Source organism: Tamandua tetradactyla, chromosome 3, assembly GCF_023851605.1.
Source record: "Tamandua tetradactyla isolate mTamTet1 chromosome 3, mTamTet1.pri, whole genome shotgun sequence".
NCBI lineage: Eukaryota > Metazoa > Chordata > Mammalia > Pilosa > Myrmecophagidae > Tamandua > Tamandua tetradactyla.
This window is the reverse complement of record NC_135329.1, coordinates 92,154,051-92,173,122: the sequence shown is the minus strand read 5'-3', so window position 1 is coordinate 92,173,122 and position 19,072 is coordinate 92,154,051. Positions and strand designations below refer to the sequence as shown.

Below are 19,072 nucleotides of genomic sequence, written 5' to 3'. Positions count from 1 at the left end.
ATTGAATGCTACCTTGCACTTTTTAAATTCTGAACCAAAATTCAAAAGGCAATCTCTTTTTAAGAAGTGTGCGAATACATTCAGCAGAAATGATATTTCTGAAACACCTCCCCAGACGCACACCAGCCCAGGGCAGAGGGAACACACCGGAATTTAACTGGAGATCTAAAAAAGAGTGACATGACAAGAATCTAACCCGGCAGACCATTGTCCCAGCTCCCCATGGAAGGCCCAGCAGGAGCTCCGCGTCTCACCTCTGTCAGAATGGTGGTCTCGTAGGACGGCTGGTACTTCTCCTTCTCTTGGGCAGTTCTTTTCTCCATCTTCTCCCGGTCAGTCTTCTGCTTCCGGTCAGCTCCCTTTGGCTGCAAGTGCAGAGCACATCCGTCCCCAGCAAGTGAAGGCAGCAGACAGAGCAGTGGCTCCCAAGTTCCCCAGAAGATACCACACACAGCCCAACATCCCCTTTGCCTCCCAGCCTTCAAAGACATGTTTCTGGAACATTCCTCCCCAGCCCAGGTTGCTGACAGCCTCCTGCCCATTCAGCTGCTCATGCGGAAATGTCAGGAGAAAACATTCTACTAACAGCCACCAGCTTATGGACAGGAGCCCCTGGGAGCCACAACAAAGCCGACACAGGATGCATGATGTGGTCCTTGAGTTACCCATGGAGAGTGAAAGGAAATGAGAGAATTAGTGGCCTCTGATTGGGTTCTGGCCACACTTACAGACTGCAGACTCCTGGAGATGTCACAGAGGCCCCCTCATCCTGACTCCCAGACCTTCTGCTGAGCCCCCGGCTCACCCTCCACACACAGAGCACCGTCCCCAGTCCGAAAGGCCACCGTGTACACGGCCCCATCAGGCCACCAATCCCAGCTACCCAACACCCCCCAGGAATTCAAGGGTGACCATCACTCCCTCCTTTACAGATCAGGAAACTGAGGCTCAAGTGAGCCATCCAGGGTGGGAGGAAGGAAAGGCTGGCTGGAAACGAGAATTCCCAGGCGAGTGCCCCAGTGTGCACGGACCAAGGCGGGCCTGCTTCCCACCTCCTGGGGAAGCACGTCCAGACATCAAGACCCAGAAGTGCACAGTTTACTCTACATGGCACAGCACACACGTGGTAGGAAGCTCATGGGGAAAAGGGAGCTCACAAGTGTAGAGGCTTTGTTTTCATGACACCGCACAGCTCAGGGCACCTTCTGAGAGTTTGCTTCTGGTATAGGCTTTCCTTGGGTCATAGCTTTTTGGCCCCCAGCCCAAGGGCATTTAGATAAACAGTCCTCAGGGAGAAGCCCACCCTTATCCACAGCCAGAGATGGGTGTGATGGATGGAACCTCGACCCCAGCAAAGAAACGTTCCGGTACCAACCCCTGGACCTCGAGGGTGGACTTGTTTGTCAATTGGATCTCCTAAGAGCCTATCCTCACCGTGGGATCAACAATGCCATCCTGACCTAAAGCAGGGAAAGAAGTGTAACAAATAAGGTATCAGTGGCTAAGAGAGTTTCAAATAAAGTCGATAGGTTGCTCTGGAGGTCACTCTTAGGGAAGCTTCACTTAGACATTGCTACCTACCATAATTTGCCAAACCCCAACCAAAACTATTCCCACCAAACCAAAGAATACTTAAGGCATTATATAAGATTCTACAAAGGTTCCATGCAGTAGGGTAACTTTTCAGAAACCTACAACCTCCAGATGGGTCCCTGGACCAGATAAGTCCTGAAATGCAGAAGGGCCAGCCTCACCAGAACATCAGATAGTTCCCTTCCCATATTATCAATAGCTCCTTCCAACATGAAAAAATTAGAATGGCCATAGCCCAAATATCTCTAAAGAGTGGGAGAAAGATCAAAGGTGATGGTGGAGTTATACAGAGAAGGTAGGGTTTTAACAAATGAGCATGATTGCTGAATCATTATATTGGTATTTCTTTTGGTCTCCAGTACCTAAGAGTAGCTAGAAATAACCTAAAATTGTGGAATTGTAATCCATGCCAGACTCTGAAATCTTTTCTGCAATTAATTATCGTACTGTGCTTTGAAACTTACTGCTTTCTTGTATATGCTATTTTTCACAAAAAAAGAGAAAAAAAAGTCAATGGTGATGATAAATGCACAGCTATATGATGATATTGTGAACCTCGGATTGTATACTTTGGATATTACATGGTATATGAATTTATTATATATATATACATAAAAAATTAAAAATTACAAAAGGGGAAAAAGAAAAAAAAGATCCTATTTAGAGGAGACCAAATCAAATCAGGATAGGTCTTAATCCAAATGACCGGACACAGCCTGCTAGGAGGAACCAGGAGAGAGAGAAGATAGACATGCAACTGAGGCCGGACCAGGGCCCAGAAGCCCTCAGTGGAGCATGGCCCTTCCTTGAGGGAGGCCCTTCCTTCCTGCCCTGCAGCATCTGCCTGGGCCTGTGGGGACTGGCTTTGCAGAGGGCAGCCCACCCCTCAGAGATGCAGGTACCCCTCCAGGGGGCCCTCGGATACTGCTCCACCAAGCCAGGGGCCTCCCGGTACCTGGGATGCCCAGAGGCAGGGGAAAGACTGAAGCTTGGCAGGACTATCGGTCACTTGTCCATGCCGGATTCAACTGTTTCTATGAGGTGGTTGGATGGATGGGTGGACACACCTCCTCAGGCATCTGGGAAGTCAGTTTTGGGTCAATAGGGGCTCCTACACCCTACCGGAGACCCGGAGGTCTTCCTTGAGTCACTCAAACAAGGCAGCTTCCAGTCCTCTCCCCCAACGGTGCCCAGTGCACAGACGAGGAGCCTGGGGTCAGAGCCGTTCACATACTCTCTTCTCCTGAGCTCTAGACTCAGGTGTTGAGAGAGTTGCTGCTGGGGTAACAGGAAGGACCAGCCACACCCTGAAGGCAGACCCCACCTTGCTTCCCCGTACCCCTGATTGGTGTGGTGTCTGATCCTGAGGCACACACGAGGGAGCAGGACAATTAAAGTGGACATCACAGGGGGAGGAAGCTAACTGCTACCTGAGGGCACGAGGCAGCTGGCAAGGCCATGGAACTGTAATATGAAGAGGAAGAGAAGTGGAGCTGGAGGGACACAGGACAGAAATGGATCCCAGCAGGGTGGCTGAGATGCCTACTGAGGACCAGAACCAAGAGACCCAATGATGGGGGGGGCTGGAGCACTTGCTGCACAGGTGGCGTGGCCAGCAATATAATGACCCCAAAGATGGCAACGTCCTACTCCCCAGAACCTGCAGATACGTCAGGTTACATGGCAAAGGGGAATCAAGGCTGAAAGCAGCTGACTTAGACATAGGAAGGGAATCCTGGATAATTCCACATGGGTCCAGTGTCATCACAAGAGCCCTTAAATGTGAAGAGAAAGGCAGAGGTCAGAGCCATGTGGGCTGAGAAGGGTTTGACCCTGTTGGCTTTGAAAACAGAAGAAGGGTCAAGGAAAGAGGGGGGAGCCTCTAGAAGCTGGAGAAGTAAGGAAACGATTCCCTCCTGGGGCCTCCCGAGGGCACTAGCTCTGCTGACATCTTGATTTTAGCTGGTGAGACCCATTTTGGACTTCTCCAGAACAGTGAGATGCTAAATGCGTATTGCTTTAAACCACTAATTTTGTGGTACTTAGTTACGGCAGCCACAGGACACTAGTGTCAGTGGAGAAGCAGATTCCCCGAGAGGAAGGCAATGGGGGCCAATGACCCAAAGCAATTCTGCAAGCAGCTGCTGGAGACTCCCAGGCACGCTCCTGAGGACACAGGTTTCTGCTGCCACCCCTCCTCTCCCCCGAGACCACGTAGGCCCCTGCATCAGACCACAGCTCCCATCTTCGGGACAGCTCCCATAATCAGTCCAGATTGATAATTAAAGAAACAGGGACCGGCGATTGCAGTGGGCAAGACCAGAGAAGAAAAGAGATACATCTTTGAAAATGTCTCTTTCCCCAACAGGGCACCAACGTAGAGAGAAAAACAGCAGCAGGTACTAAGCACATAGGTAGGTGGCCAGGTCCCCAGCAGGAAGTCTCCTGATTTGATTTTTAAAAGGTATCTAGGTAATTCCCTACTCAATATGTTGAGAACATTCACAGTTTTGACAGTTGATCAAATGGTATTTAAGAAAGTGTTTAATATTTAGAATTTAAGAACTTTGCCATCTGCATTTGTAGATTATTTTCCTGGTTGCCTTAATTTTAAATTGGTTTAAGAAACTTACTGCACAAACACAGGTTTTACACTGATTATTTGGACACTTCAGCCTTACAAGTTGATCTGAGCAGGGACAGCCTGGGATCCCAGTTCCTGACGAATGCTGAGATGTGAGGACACCCAGAAAGGGACAGAAGGCCAGGCGGAACCCCAGAGCTAGAGGGACAGTGAGGCCCAAGCTTCAAAGAGCAGTTACCAGAGTCAATATTTGGTCCTTATCCGACCGTGGGGCAAACATGGCAGGGAACACTGGCGGCGACCACAGTCCCGGGCAGGGCAGGGCGGAGGAGGCCGTCCTACCTTGAACACTTTGACCTGGCAGCTGGCAGAGTGCAGGTGATCCGTGTACTCCCCGTTCTCGTTCTGTTTAAATGTATCAATCTGCACGCGAAATGGCACGCCCTTCTCGCCCCCGTGCTTCCTCGGGGTGAATTCCGTGCTGATGCAGTGCACCTGGAAAAGTGCAGGCGTGGGCAGGGAGGGAGTTGGGCAGGGATGCGGCTCACCAAGGGACAGACCTGCCTCAACCTCCTACTCTCCCTGGACTGTCCATCCACTCCCTGCCCCCTCCCTGCAAAGGCCACACATACCTGACTTCATCCGTTTCCAATCGGGGACCTTGCCTGACCCCATGAGCCCCACCCTCCATCCTCACCCAGAGCCCTTCTCTGGGCCAATAAAAATGCACATGGACCTCAGAACTGGACCGTGGCTTAGCCGTGACCTCTAATAGCCAGCTGTTCAGTTTCCCCCAGCCAGGTTAAAAGCGCAACTCGAAGGCTGGAGCCATTTCTGTTTTTCCATGAAGCATCTGCTACACGGAAGGCACTTGCTGTCCATTTAGTGTAACAGGACTGCAGAGAGCTGGTGTTTGTTGTGTAACTCCAAAGCTGGACATGGGGCTAGTAGCTTTATGTTTATTATCCAATGTACTCTTTTCCCAAGCCATCCTTAAGACAGGTGTGGCCGTAATAGCACCATTTTACAGAGGGGAAAAGCGAGACGTGCAGAAGGGTGAAGGAAAAACCTAGGATCAAGCCCAGGACCTCAAGGCCACGGTCCTGCCCTCGGCTGCCCGGCCCAGCACGAGGCTGGAGGCATGCCAGGTGCTCAGAGCTGGTTTTGAAAATTAAGTACCAGAATTATTATAGAAAGATTTTTGCTTTCAAATTTAAATTTTTAAAAGCTTGTATATTTTATAAGCAAAACCCAAAGAGACATGGCATTCTAAAACATTCCAAGCCCTTTTCCCAACCCTCGTGACCAACCTATCTGTAACTCCAAGCAATGCCCAGTCTTGGCCTTTCTCCTTCAGTTTCCCTCCCCGCCCGCTCACCTGAATGAATGCAGAGGCTCTCTTCGAAGGGTCCCACAAAAATTCAACAGTGTTCAGCTGGGTCGGGCTGGCCCTGGGGTCCAAGATACCAACAGACAGTGGAATATCTGTGCACACACACACACACACACAAAAGTGCAGTTGTCAGCCACTCCCAAATCGACGGGAAAGACCCTCGTTACAGCTTGCTACCCACAATCTGAATTGCCAAAAGCTCCAAAAACTAGGTTTTGCATACTCCTATGACTTGAATTGACATGAAGCTATTGGTGGCCTTTCTCCCATTTAGCGTGAACAGTCCTTTCATTTCACCACAGACACACGATTGCCTGTCGGAGGTATTATGTGACAGCTTGAGTCTATGTACCCTATTAAACATTGTATCTTCTGGATTCCAAAACCCATCTGACCTTTAAGGCTGTGGATAAAGGAATGAGCCTGACAAAATCCATTTCCCATCTCCCGAATGCCACCTTTCCCTTCATCCCTTATCAAAAGCCTATTTAAGGCACGATCCTTTTCTGAGACGCCTGGGCAGCAGGGCTTTGAATTAAACCTCCCCATCTCTTCCAGTGAAAAGAGACAGGGCCCAGGGGTTGGGAGTATCTTCACTTTGCACAGGGCAGGAGTGCACCCCAGTGCCCTGGGGACACACAAGTCCTGGTGGTGTCCAGCAGGAACCCCATGTGGCTTGAGTGCCTCATCCCGGCCAGGCCTGGGGGAGACTCACCGATGTCCAGGATCCGGTCTCCGGGCCGGCTCCACCGCCAGCCCTCCAGCTGCTGGTGCTCCGTGTACTGCAGCCGGCGGTCATGGAAAACCACGCGGATGATGCTCTGGGGAGGGGAGACGGCTGAGTTGGGGGGTAAGGGGCACCTCGGGACCTCAATAGTGCTAACGGCAGTGATGATTATAATAGCACCTACAATCATTTTTCTCTCTAGCATCAGGTGTTTTTCCTGTGCTTTAGCAAAGCCAGGACTTGAGTCTGAGTGGATCCCACCCAGAGCTGTTCCATGAGCCCGAGCCGCACCAGCTCAGCCCCACCGGCCTGGCCTAGTCCCCACTTAGAGCTCCAGGGAACAGGGGCTGCCACCCACTGCTAAGAACCCAGTGGAGCCCACCCCATCCTCCGAACCCTATCCGGATCCTCCCCGCAACTCCCGCCTCCAGCAGCAGACCCAGGTGCTCAGACCCTAAGCCAGCACCCCGGAAGGAGAGCAGTTCCCCGCCAGACTTACCTTGACATATTTGGTGTTCAGATCTTGAAAGTCTCCCAGCTTCCGATTCTCCAGAAGTCGGATTTCATAAGACTGACCTACGGGTGGTGGGGGGGGGGGGTCAACGGCACATTTTTCCATTTCCGAATGTTCTCAAACTTGGGCCTCACCCCGCTAGGGCCCTTCTCTCGTACTCTGCGCCCACCCAGGCCTCCCGGCCCCCAAGGAGCAGAGCAGAGAAGGAAGTCCACAGCCAGATCAGACCATTCTCTGAACTGGACACCCCTGGTTTGACATTCAGCCTAGTCGGGCCTGGGACACCCCAGGAAATTCACCACTGTGACCAAGAGAGCTGAGCACGAGCAAGAGAGAAAAGAGAGCGCTTCCGAAATTTTCAAAGACGTAGAGTGCAACAAAATACAGTGAGCCTAAAATCATGCAGAGCATAATCTGCTATTTCTTTATAAAGCCCCTCCCCCATGTATACTTGGATGGAAACACAGCGACTTAAATCCACGTTAGGAGGTAAAGAACTGACCATACTCTTCTCAAGAACAAGTTTAAAGGAATGAATAAAAGCTTGTTAAACATTGTCTCTAATTGCAGAATGAAAAGCACTTTTCCCAGTTAAAAGAATTTCATGTATTTGAAAGGGTGTGGGGATTCTGTTCAGCAACCCATAATCAGCATGAGCTGGTTAAAGAATATAAATGGAGAAAAGATCCATCCATAGCAGCAGCAAATCTCAAATAAGTATCTACAAAAAGCCTGAAGAAAACTGTACGTAATTTATTGAAAAGTAAAATAAACCTTGAATAAATAAGACATGTTTCTAGATGGGAAATCTGCATATTGAACCATGTCAAATTTTCCCAAATTAAAAATTTTAAACATAATTCTAAAACATATGAGCATACATCACGACTTAAGGGTTGCTTTACACACAAGGGAGAATAAGTTATTTAATCATTGGTACCGATAAATATTATTATTTTAACTTTTTATTTTTAATAAAGACTCACACGAAGCTGCAAAAATTGTGCAAAGGAAAAATAGAGCAAAAAAAGAGAAGTCCCGTGTGCCCACCACCCAGCTTCCCCCAAGGCATCTTACATAATTCTGCAGCATCATAAAAACCAGGTCACTATACACTGGTACAATACAATTAACTGAACTACAGACCTCACTTAGATTTCCTCGTTTTTCCATTCAATCTTTTTTCGTGGTGATGGTGGGGGAGGGGTTGTAAGGAGTGTATGTGAATATAGGAAAGTCTATGAAATCTTATCACATACACTGACAACCTATTTTTTTTAGGTATATATGCTCACTTCACAGCAGATGTCAAAAGTTACCATTGTATTAAAAGGTCACCTTTTTTAAGGTTTTATTTTAACACGAAGCCACTGCTTATCAGACACTCAGCACGGAAGGACTTTGTGAACCTAAAAGCTACTGGGAAAAACAAACCCAGCTATATAGAACTTAAAATCACACACATACATATATGCACACACACACGTGTGTATATAAAACTTAAATGCAAACAACTAAGAATAGCCACAGAGCAAACAGCTAATAGCCTTAATTTAGCCCAAACCAGTTTAATATAGCATAAATTAGAAAAATACCAAGACCCCCAAGGAATAATGGAATGGGCAAAGAATCTGAACTCCAAGCATGCCTTCTGTATGTGCTGAGCAGCCTCCAGCCGCCTGGTGCCCGGGGGATGCTGGAATGCCAAGGGGGAACATGACACTCACCCACATGGCTCCCGCTAGGCCTGGAAGGGATACTCTCTAGAAACAGGCCTCCCCTCCCCTCCAGGAGCTTTTCGGAACCAATCTCACATGGCCAGCTCACACCCAGGGAACACACGGAGCCCCGGGACGCCCAAGGAGACAAACCGGTCACCCTTCTCAATCCCAGGCTCTTGTCCTGCCAGTTTTCCTGGTTCAGAAGACAAGGCTCACAAAAGGTCTTGCTGACTAACTGACCCATCTAAACTACTGAAAAAAAACAAAAAACAGATTTTCTGATGAACCAAGAGCTCCAACATTCCCTCGACAGCAACATAAAATGGAGTCTCCCACACCCTAACTGGTTTTTCCAGTGTCCTCTGCCTTCCCCAGTGAAGAATGTCAACTGCTCTGGCATGAGGCCTGGGGCCCAAGTGGTCATTGCCGAGGGTTTACAGGCCCCTGGAGACCAAGGTGCACTGACCCCAGGCTCTACAGGGCAATCCCAGTCCATGCTGAGCAAGAGGCACCTCCTGTTCCATGCAGAGCACCTGCCAAGTCTGCATACAACCCAAAGGAGCAGCAACCTGGAGACCAGAGTTACAGAGTGGGGCACTAAGGCCCAAGTCACAGCTTTTCCCCGGCCAGGCATCCTGACCCACACATGCCCCCCTACTAAATCTTCCTGTCTCATCCACATCTCTCATGTACACACTTTAGAGCCCCTCTCTAGCCAAACCCAGCTCAGCCTTCTCTCTCAGCATGAACAGCTCTGTGGCCAGATGATCACATCACCTAAGCCCCACTCTCACACTGCACAGTGTCACCCGGGAGGCCGCCACCATCATGGACACACACCAGCTGGGGAGCCATCCACGAGAGCCAAGTTGCCCCATGATGCCTGGGTATGTTGCCCAGGTGTGGGTGGGAGCCACAGAGAGAGGGCTCCGCAGAGACACAGAGCCTATCTGTCCTGCTCACCACTGTACTGGTAGGCACATAGTAGGTGCTCACCAAATGCTGAATACATGTAATGTCACATTCTCTGGAGTGCAGCTCTATGCTATGATGTCAAGCTTACAAGAGTAGGGCACACCTAATAGGCTCAGCCATTTTCTGGGGCACATCAAGGAGTTAAGGAAAAACGCTAATATACAGCAGAACCTGACAACTTCCCTAAGAGAGGAAGGAACTCTGAAGGTGGGATGGCTACTCATGCAGTTGGGGGCGGGGAAGTAGGAGGGGTGAGGAAAGGCTTCAACAAGGAGCTGTCGTTTGAGGTGGACTTGGACGTCTGGAGTTGAGGGGAAGAATGAATGAATCAGAGAGCAACCCCAAGCTAAAGTAAAGGGGCAGAGCAGGACAGAGGAAGGAGAGCCGTGCCTCTAAGGGACAACAGCGGAGCAGCTCTTTCACAAGGAGTTAGCATGTGACAAACCAGCCCCGTATTAACTCCCCTGGATCGCAGAACTGAGTAGTAGTTAGCACCAGGAGCCTCGGAAAGGTTACCTGACTCAGACGAGCTCACACAGCTAGCAGGTGGCGGACGCAGGAACACAGAATACCAATTCTGTTTGCAAAACCTGCCAGGCTCTTCACCATATCTTTCCTGGTGGGTGTCATGAGCTGGGCAGAGGGGATCTGTCGCTGCACATAATTCTCTCCCAATTTCTCCTTTCCGGAAGGGCTTCTGCTTCTATTTTGTACACCAATTAAAGCTTGCCCACAGCCTCTTATAGCACATTTGACACCCCATCTGGAACATCCCCATGCAGAATTAAAATGGTTTTGCTCTCTCTTCAGGATTAACAATGAAAGATGATTCCTAGATGGCCAACTTTACTTGCCAGATGATGACCTTGTCTGCAAAATACTTTCTTTCCCACGTTCTAAACTATGATCCAGAGGAGAAAACGCCATTACAGGAAATGATAGCAAACACTGTTTCCAGCTCCAGAATTGTGAAATATGAAAAATGGAAGAAAAAAAAAAGTTGGTCTTGGAATCAAACAAATAGGGTAGTAAATAACAGGCATTTATGTGTCATCCAATTGTGTGCCGAAACACTGCAAGACCCTGAGCCCATTATTTCATTTAGTCCTCTCTACCATCCCATGAGGAGGACCCCTTTATTGCCCTCATTCTATAGAGAGGTTATATAACTTGTGGAAGATAAGCCCAGATCTGTCTGACTTTCAAAAGGGAACCACGAGTCTCCCCATTTCCTATTTGCTAAACTACTCTGCCTGGCTTCTAGCTGCTGCGATATTCCATTTATTTCTTGATCCTCATCTACACATCCAAACCATCCCCTCCCTTTCAGGCTCAGCTCTGAATGCCTTGTGACCTCGATTCTTTAAACCAAGATGGGCCCTAGATATCTGGTCAATATATCATTGCCCTGCAGTGCAAGGTTTATATTCATTTCCTCATGATAAACATGCCCTGTACCATTTAAAATACTCTGCATGTAATATAAAGTGGTAGTAACTAAGACCGTGTTGTTTGGGCATAGGGACAAATAAACCAATGGACAAGAATAAACAGCCCAGAAACAGACTTTTACATCTCTGGAAACTTGATGTGCAGGTGTGAGCAAAAAGCTGGACTTCCCAGTTATCAATATTGAACAATAAATCCCTACCTCACACCATTTGTAATAAATTAAATCTTTGTAAATGAAAGATCTAAATGAGAAAAACAAAATTTTATTATTTTTAAAGGAAAAATGAGACTACTTCATGGGGTAGGAAAGGATTTCTTAACCTAGAAACAAAGAGCACAAAGTTTAGAGACAAGTTCTAGACTGGGAGAAGATACAGTATAAAACCAACAAAGGATCAATGTAAACATAGGCACATAAAGAAAAAAAAACCCTACATCAATAAGACAGTGACAAGCAGAAGCCAAAAAAGAAATGAGTTAATCATATATGTAGACAGGTCACTGATAAATAGGGTGACCATATAATTTATGGCCCAAACTGAGATGCTTTTGAAATTGCAAGGGGTGAAACTGTTAGTGACCATCCCCGATGGGGACTGGTCTGGAAAACTGGGGCACACAGCTGGTCACCCTATGGAAACAGAGACTGGTCAATAAACACATGAAAAGACGCTTGCATTTACCAGTTAGCAGGAAATGCAAAATGAAGTATGATACCATGTTACATCCATTGGAGGGACAAAAATTACTAAGTTTGGCAATATCTGATATTGGTGAAAATGTAAGGAACTCTCAGACACTACTGGTGGAAATATTACATTGATATAACCATTTTGGGGAACAGTTTGGCAAAGAGGTACCAGTCAACCCTTCAGCTGAGCAAACCCAATTCTAAGGACAATCCTAAAGAAACGCTCACCCGGGAGCATGGGGAGACTTGGGAAAGAATTGTTCCCTGTTGAATGCTCATTACAGTGAAAACCATCTGCATCCTCCCTATCTGGTAACAGGAAAACAGAAGTTAATTCCATTACTGACTGACCGTGGAACAGTACACAGCACTGAAAAGTAACGAGCAATGTAGCGCTACACATACCAACGCAGATACATCTTGAATACTCAATATTAAACAAAAAAGGTTTATGGTGTTATATATAATACTACTTACATGCAGTCTGAAAACATGAAAAACAATACCATTGGGTTTTATGGCTAAACAAGCATAGAATAAAAACTGAGGACCGTGAATGAAAATCACCAACACCAAATTCACAGCAGTGGTTTTGCCTCCACGGAGGGAAGAACAAGCATTTAGAAAGATGTACAATCAGAAGCAAACTGGGCAAGGTGGAAGAAACCGCGTATTAGGTACCCAGGTATTTGTTCTACTAGCATCTGTAGTTTTCAGTTGATCTGAAATCAAAACATCTCCCCCATACACACAAATGACCGAGGGGCCAGCTGCCATACTGTAGGGCAATGTGGGTAGGTGTTTTGGACTCCCCAGGCCTGTCTTAGGGGGAGTGTCATCAGCCGCCACTGTGTAGAAGTCACTGCACCCCAACTTGAGCCAGCAACCTGCTGGGTACTGGACCCGAAGAGACCCTGGGAGGGGGTAGCTTTTGCCATGCTCATTCACATATCACCCCACAAATCTGCCACATCAAGGACCAGCTGTGCCTATTTTCTTTACTCAACTCACTTTTTAAACGTATACTTTTCAAAGTGGAGATTATGCCTGCATATAGAATTTCATAATGATATAATTCATAAATAGCAACCTTAAAATGTAATCAGACATTCAGACACCCATGTCCTTCTATGCACCCCTGAAATCACCTTGGGTGCATGGTTGGGCAACCAGGTTTGGAGCCTGGATTTACTTCCTTAGGGTGTGTGGCCTTGAGCAACTATTTTTATCGCTCTATTTGGGCACCTCAGTTTCCCCACCTCCAAAATGCAGACAATAAGAGTATTTCAATGTATAAGGTTGTGGGAAGGAAGGAGGGCAGGCGCCCCCACAGAGAAGCTGGCACCCAGGAACTTTCAGACCGGTGCGTGAAATCTCCCAGAAAAGCGAGAGCCTTGGTAGGAGGGAGACAACAGGCGGGCAGGGGAAAGGCAGCCAAGGAAAGCACCCAACCCACCCTTCCATGTCCCCTCACCCCACCCTCCACCCAGGAGCAGTTAAAGGCCCTTAAAGAAGCATTAGGTGAGGCCAGCCCACTGTGATGTAAACTGGCCCCAGGCAGGTGGCCCGCCCAGCCCAGGGAGCCAAGGTGACCCTGGGGAGTGGCCTCACCCACCCATCCCCAAGGCCGCACTGCAGTGGCTGGCTGGGCCCAGCTGACCTGCACGGCTCCCGCTTTGACTTCCCAGCTGCAGCCCCAGGGGCTTTGGATGGGATGGGATGGGGAAGAGGAGCTGGGAAGGTCCTGAATCAAAAGATCCTGAAGCCACACCAATAAGCTCTACCCAACCTGATGACTTTACCCACCAACACTCTACACCCAGGGGAATTAGGGAGGGGAGGACGTGGGCGGGCAGAGGGGAAAAGAGAGAAAACTTCTCCAAAGAAGACTGAAACAGAGATAAGCAGCCCTCTGCCCCAGGGCCTGGACTCATGAAGCTGTCCGTGATCCCCTCCTTCCTGCAAGCAATCCACACCTAACAGCTTCTAGCACAGGGATCTAAAAGCTTTTTCTTTGAAGGGCCAGGTAAGAACATTTTCAGCTTTATGGGCCACTGGCTCTCTGTTGAAACTATTCAACTCTGTTCTTGTGGTGAGAAAGGAGCCACTGGCAATCCGTAATGGAATGGGTATGGCCATGTGCCAATCAAACTTCATTTATGGACACTGAAAAGTGAGTTTCATATCATTTTCACTTGTCAGGAAATAATATTTCTTCGTTTGATTTTTTTTTTCCCCAACCATTTCAAAATGTATAAACCATTTTTAGTGTGTGGGTCATAAAAAACAAACGGCAGACTGATGGGGGATCCAGAGACCCTCATTTGCCAAACCCTGTTCTAGAAAGTTTGGGGTGTGGGGGTATCTGTCATTGACCCAGGGAATCTTCAAGTCTCCAGTCTCCAAGAGATTCTAGTTCTGCTGATCTCTTCCTTCCTCCTAACTTCTTTTAGCACCTTGCAACTTTGCCCTTCAACTTTCCTAAACAACGGTCTAGATGTAGCTTTTTGAATAGGCTGGAAGCTCTCCGGAAGACAGGCCACTACCAGTTTACCCAAAACAGGTTCACGCTGCTCCCACCCCTCGTATAACACCAGCATGTGATCAATTCTTAGTTAACAGAAGCAGAATTTGATATTAATTTCCCTAAAACAAATAGCAGAGCCGATACTCGTCAGCCAAACCAAGACCACATGAAAAGATATTCAGCCTCACTAAGAATTCAAAGAAATGCCAAATAAAAGTAATGCAAGGCCAGTTTTACCTATCAGATCGGCAAAAAATTAACAGATTGCTAACCTGCCACAAGGATCAAGACGTAAAGAAACAGGCCCTCACATGCACTGGAGGAGGGCGATAAATGTCCAACAGCCTATTGGACATTTTGACAATGCCCATCAGTATTAAAAATGCACTCAGCCTATGACCCAGCAACCCCTTCACCAGGACGCCAGTCCACAGAGCTGCCAGCTGTTGTGCTCACAAATATCTATACGAACTAGTCACTGCAGCAGCCTTGCTATGGCTCAAACTTGAAAATAAACTGTTTGTTCAACCACCATGTTCCCAGCACCCTGTGGAATATATGCAGCCATTACAGACAAAAAGGAGGACCTTAACCACGTGACCAGAGTTAGCAAGGGCCCCTCTGAGAGGTCCTGAGAAGGACACGCCATTACTTATTCGTTCCAACCCAAAGTGCACAACCTGAGACAGCAGGCAAAACCCTCTACAAATCGGCTGGCCTGTACTCTTCAAAAATGCCAGTGTCATGAAAATCAAGCAAAGGCCAAAAGTAAAGAGTAAGACAACTACCTGCAAGGCTTGTCCTGGACTAGACCTCGAATCAGAATCAAAAAGGGCTGGGAAGGACATTATTGGAAACTGGCCATATTTTAATAGGGGCTGGTGGGCAGGTAAAGGTAAATACTATTTAATTTTCTGGATTTGATGATGGAATTGATATTCTGGAAGAGAATGTTCTTGTCCTCAGAGTCACATGCTAAAGCATTTAGGAATAAAGGAGGATGTTGTCGGCAATGAATACAAATGATTCAGGGGGGTAGAAAAAAGGGGGGATGGGAGGGAGAGAGGGAAGGCGGGAAAAGGAGAAAGCAAATGGGACAAAACATTAAAAATTGGCAAATCTGGTGAAGGACATACAGAAGCTTGCTGTACTATGATCTCAATTCTTCTGTAACTTGTAATTTAAAATTACTTGGAAATAAATGTTAAAATAACTTTTTAAATAACACCAAAAAATATGTAGATCTAGATTTATAATAGACATGGAACACCATCCTCCATATATATATTTTATATATATATATATTTTTTTTTACATGGGCAGGCACCGGGAATCAAACCCGGGAAGCTCAAGCGTCCTTGCCTGCTGAACCATCCTGACCCGCCCCCTCCATATATTTTTTCCACCAAATATATTCTGGTGGAAAAAGGCAAGTTGTTGAATAGCATGCAGTTTTAAAATAATTTCTACCCTTACCCTAAGTTTGCAGAAGAAAAAAGAAAAATATCTAGTACATGCACCTAGCAGTCGAGTGAGGCCCCTTTCCCTTCTGCATTATATACATTTTCAGTATTAGCATTTTTTGGATTAGGAATATATTACATGTGAATTTGACAAGGGGGGAGGGGTACCTGGGGTGAAGCTAGACGAGAGAGGCTGAGTCCAGACCTTCCCCCCCCCGCCACCCCGCACCTGGCAAACTCTATAGTCCCTCTGCCTCTCAGTCTCTTTCTCTGCAGAGTCGGAGAAAGAAAGACTATGCAGAGCCGTCGCGAGACTTATAGGAGCTTCCGGGCCTGGAGCCTGGCGCGTGGTAAGTCCGGCCACCATTGCCACTTGCAAACAGCAGCAGAGGAAATGCATTCTTGTTCATTGAATGCCAACCACACACTGGTCACTGAGCTCTGTGCTTACCAAATACACTCTCACGTGGCCCTCAGAATGGCTCCGTGCCTGCCATCCAGGCGGGGACGCACCCCGAGGGAAGGCTGACTCCACAGGGCCCACCCCGCTGCTCAGAGCCAGGCCCACCCGCCTGCCCTCCCCTTTGGGCCGGGTCCCCAGGCACTCCTGCAGAGCAGCGTGGACGAGCCCAGGTGGCTCTTTGCCCTCTCAGTGGAACCAGCGCAGCCAGCGGGAGGCCTCCTGCCCGGATCACGGTGTTCCCAAGAACAGGAGGTAATTGCCCGGGCGGGCCAAGATTGACGGGCTGTTGACTTCCCAAACAGTTATTGGTGTGGGTAATTAATGCCACATAAAACATAATGAGGACCATCACTCCCCTGGAGAAAGGGAGGGCTGGACGCCAGCAGTCCCCTGTGCTGGCAGACGGAGAACAGCATAAGACAGCACACACTGTGTCTGGGGTGAGTAGTTGCTCTCTCGTCCCTTGCACGCGTGCAGTGTCCACACGGTGCGCTAACACGGTGCTGCGGGGGAAGGCTCCGCCCTCAGCACCCCTGGCCGACCTTCGCCTGCTTGCCCTTGGACGAGGCACCTGGCCTCCCTCTCGCAGCCGTTCACAGACGTCGAGGACCAGGTGCTATGCCTGGCGCACAAAGGATAGCCAATACGTACTTGCAAGCCTGTGCGTATGTGTCAGCGTGTATGCACACGCACCCGCACCAAAAAAAAAAAAAAAAAGTAAAATATTCTGGACGCTCCACGTCCCGGAGACTCCGTGGAGAAGGGACTGCTTTCAGAGAAAACATAAAGTGAGACTTAAGCACCCTGAGGTGCCAAAAAACAAGGAAAAGCAAGTGTACACTTAAAGCCCCATGTATTTTGTTATGTAAATTAATTAAAATTGCCATGACAAAGCTACTTAATTGGACTTTCAAATTAAGTTTCCTGCAAAATGTAAAATTCCTTCCTGCATATTGAAATATTTTCGGGTCAAAAAATATCTGTGAAAATGTGTTCATGGGTTGATTTTTCTCTAAAATTGCAAAAATATTAAGATGAAAATATTAAAATTTTCAATTAAGATATCTGTTTTAAACAAGACCAATAAACTGCAGTATAATATTAAACGGGAAATATTTGAAATAGAGAACTATGATTTAAAATTTTCACCTGTATGTTGAATTTTTGTTAGCATAAAAAATTACCACTTTTCCTATACCAAAATGTAGACCTTCGACCTATGACCCAAAATTATTTGCTTTCATTTACTGGAAATGTGGCTACTTCAAATGTCAATTTTTGCATTATAGAAATAAAATTAGAATTAAAGTTAAAAAAAAAAAAAAAAGGAAAGCCCAAAAACTGGATGGGGCACATCAAAGGGTCAGAGAAAGTGACCCGAAGGAACTTCTGATAGCCAGAGCCGGAACAATTTTAGCAACAAATATACAACGAGAGTATTTTGTTTTAAACCATAGAAGACAATAAATAGCCATGAGTCCATACTGATATACTAAATAAGTGAATAAATAAATTAATGGTAGAAAAGGGATCACTCCATCTTATGGTAGAACTCCCATTATTAAAGTAGAGAGAAGGAAAGAGAAAATCACTATCAAGAAAATGCCACGGTGATAGCTGGTGCAGGCAAGACCCCTCCCCAAGGGGTGCTCAAGTTGGTGGGGAAACGTTCGAGGAAAATAAGGATGTCGGCACTGTCTCCAAGGATCTCCCCCAACCAAGATTTTAATTCATTACAAAAGGGAAGACAGTAACTGAACAGAGAAGAAACCTGGCAGACCCCACTATAACCAACATCGCCAGAAATAAAACATGATCCCCCGTGTGACACACTGACAAGGACCCCACATGCCTTCTGTGGCATTCTTGCAAAAAATGCATAACCTCAATCTAATTACCAGAAAAACATCAGATAAATCCCAATTGTGGGGCACTCTGCAAAATAACTGACCAATAAGTATTCTTATTAAGTCTGAAAGTCATGAAAGACAAGGAAAGAGTGAGGAGCAGTCACAAATAAGAAGAGATGGAGACGCGATAAACAATGCAATGTGGGAACCTGGATTGGACGCTGGAACAGAAAAAAAAGGATGTTAATGGAAAATATGATGAACTTCAAATAAGGTGCATAGTTTAGTTAATATTATTATACCAGTATTAACTTCTTAGTTTCCATAATTGTACTCCGGTTTTGTAAGATCCTAATGTTCGAGGAAGCTTTATTCTGATATAACTTCAACCTTACAGGAAAGTTGCAAAAATAATGCAATCAGCATTCATTTCCCGGACCATGCAACTCCTCACCTTCTCCGCAAAAAAAAAAATTAATAATAATAAATAAAAATGCAATACCTACAACTCCAATATACCCCCTCACCAGATACCCTGATTTACCAACTTTTACCATTTTGCAGTATTTACTATATCATTCTTTCTGTCTTTCTGTTATTTGAACATGTTACTTTTCTTTAAATCTAAATTTATTATTATTTTCATTTTTGTATGCTCTACGGTGAGGTCACATTTCATTTCTTTTTCCATGTGAGTATCCCTTATTGCAGCACCATTTGTTGAATTTTTGTTTGGTTGGTTTTTTGTTTGTTTGCTTGTTTGCTTGTTTTTGGGGGGAAGCACATGGGCCAGGAATCGAACCCGGGTCTCCCACATGGCAGGCAAGTATGCTACCACTGAACTACCCTTGCACACCCTAAAATTTTCATTTTAATGCATGGATTCCTAATTCCCACACCCAGAGCTGTGGGAAGCAGAGCTGGTTAAGATTCAGGGATTAGCTTGCCAGAAGCATCTCATTCAACTCCGAGTCCAAGGACTCTGGACCATAGTTGAAAAGCATTTTTTTAAATTATTTTTGCTCTTGGTATTGGGAATGGTATCCTTTTTTCCCATTTTATTTTGCACTGCATTTTTGCTGGCACATAAGAAGTTGATTCGTTTTTTGTATGTTGATC

The 19,072-nt window shown here is 46.7% G+C and overlaps 1 protein-coding gene across 2 annotated transcripts in view; it reads right to left on the bottom strand.

Annotated features, from left to right (window-relative positions):
- TFCP2L1 (transcription factor CP2 like 1) overlaps nt 1-19,072 on the bottom strand; it is a 61,269-nt gene that overhangs the window by 26,231 nt on the left and 15,966 nt on the right. For both annotated transcript variants that reach the window (XM_077153524.1, XM_077153525.1), the window contains 5 exons: nt 6,797-6,873; nt 6,286-6,391; nt 5,556-5,662; nt 4,520-4,672; nt 255-365 (listed from right to left, as the gene is read on the bottom strand). In XM_077153524.1, the coding sequence (XP_077009639.1) occupies nt 255-365; nt 4,520-4,672; nt 5,556-5,662; nt 6,286-6,391; nt 6,797-6,873 (554 nt within the window). The remainder of the gene's footprint in view (nt 1-254; nt 366-4,519; nt 4,673-5,555; nt 5,663-6,285; nt 6,392-6,796; nt 6,874-19,072) is intronic.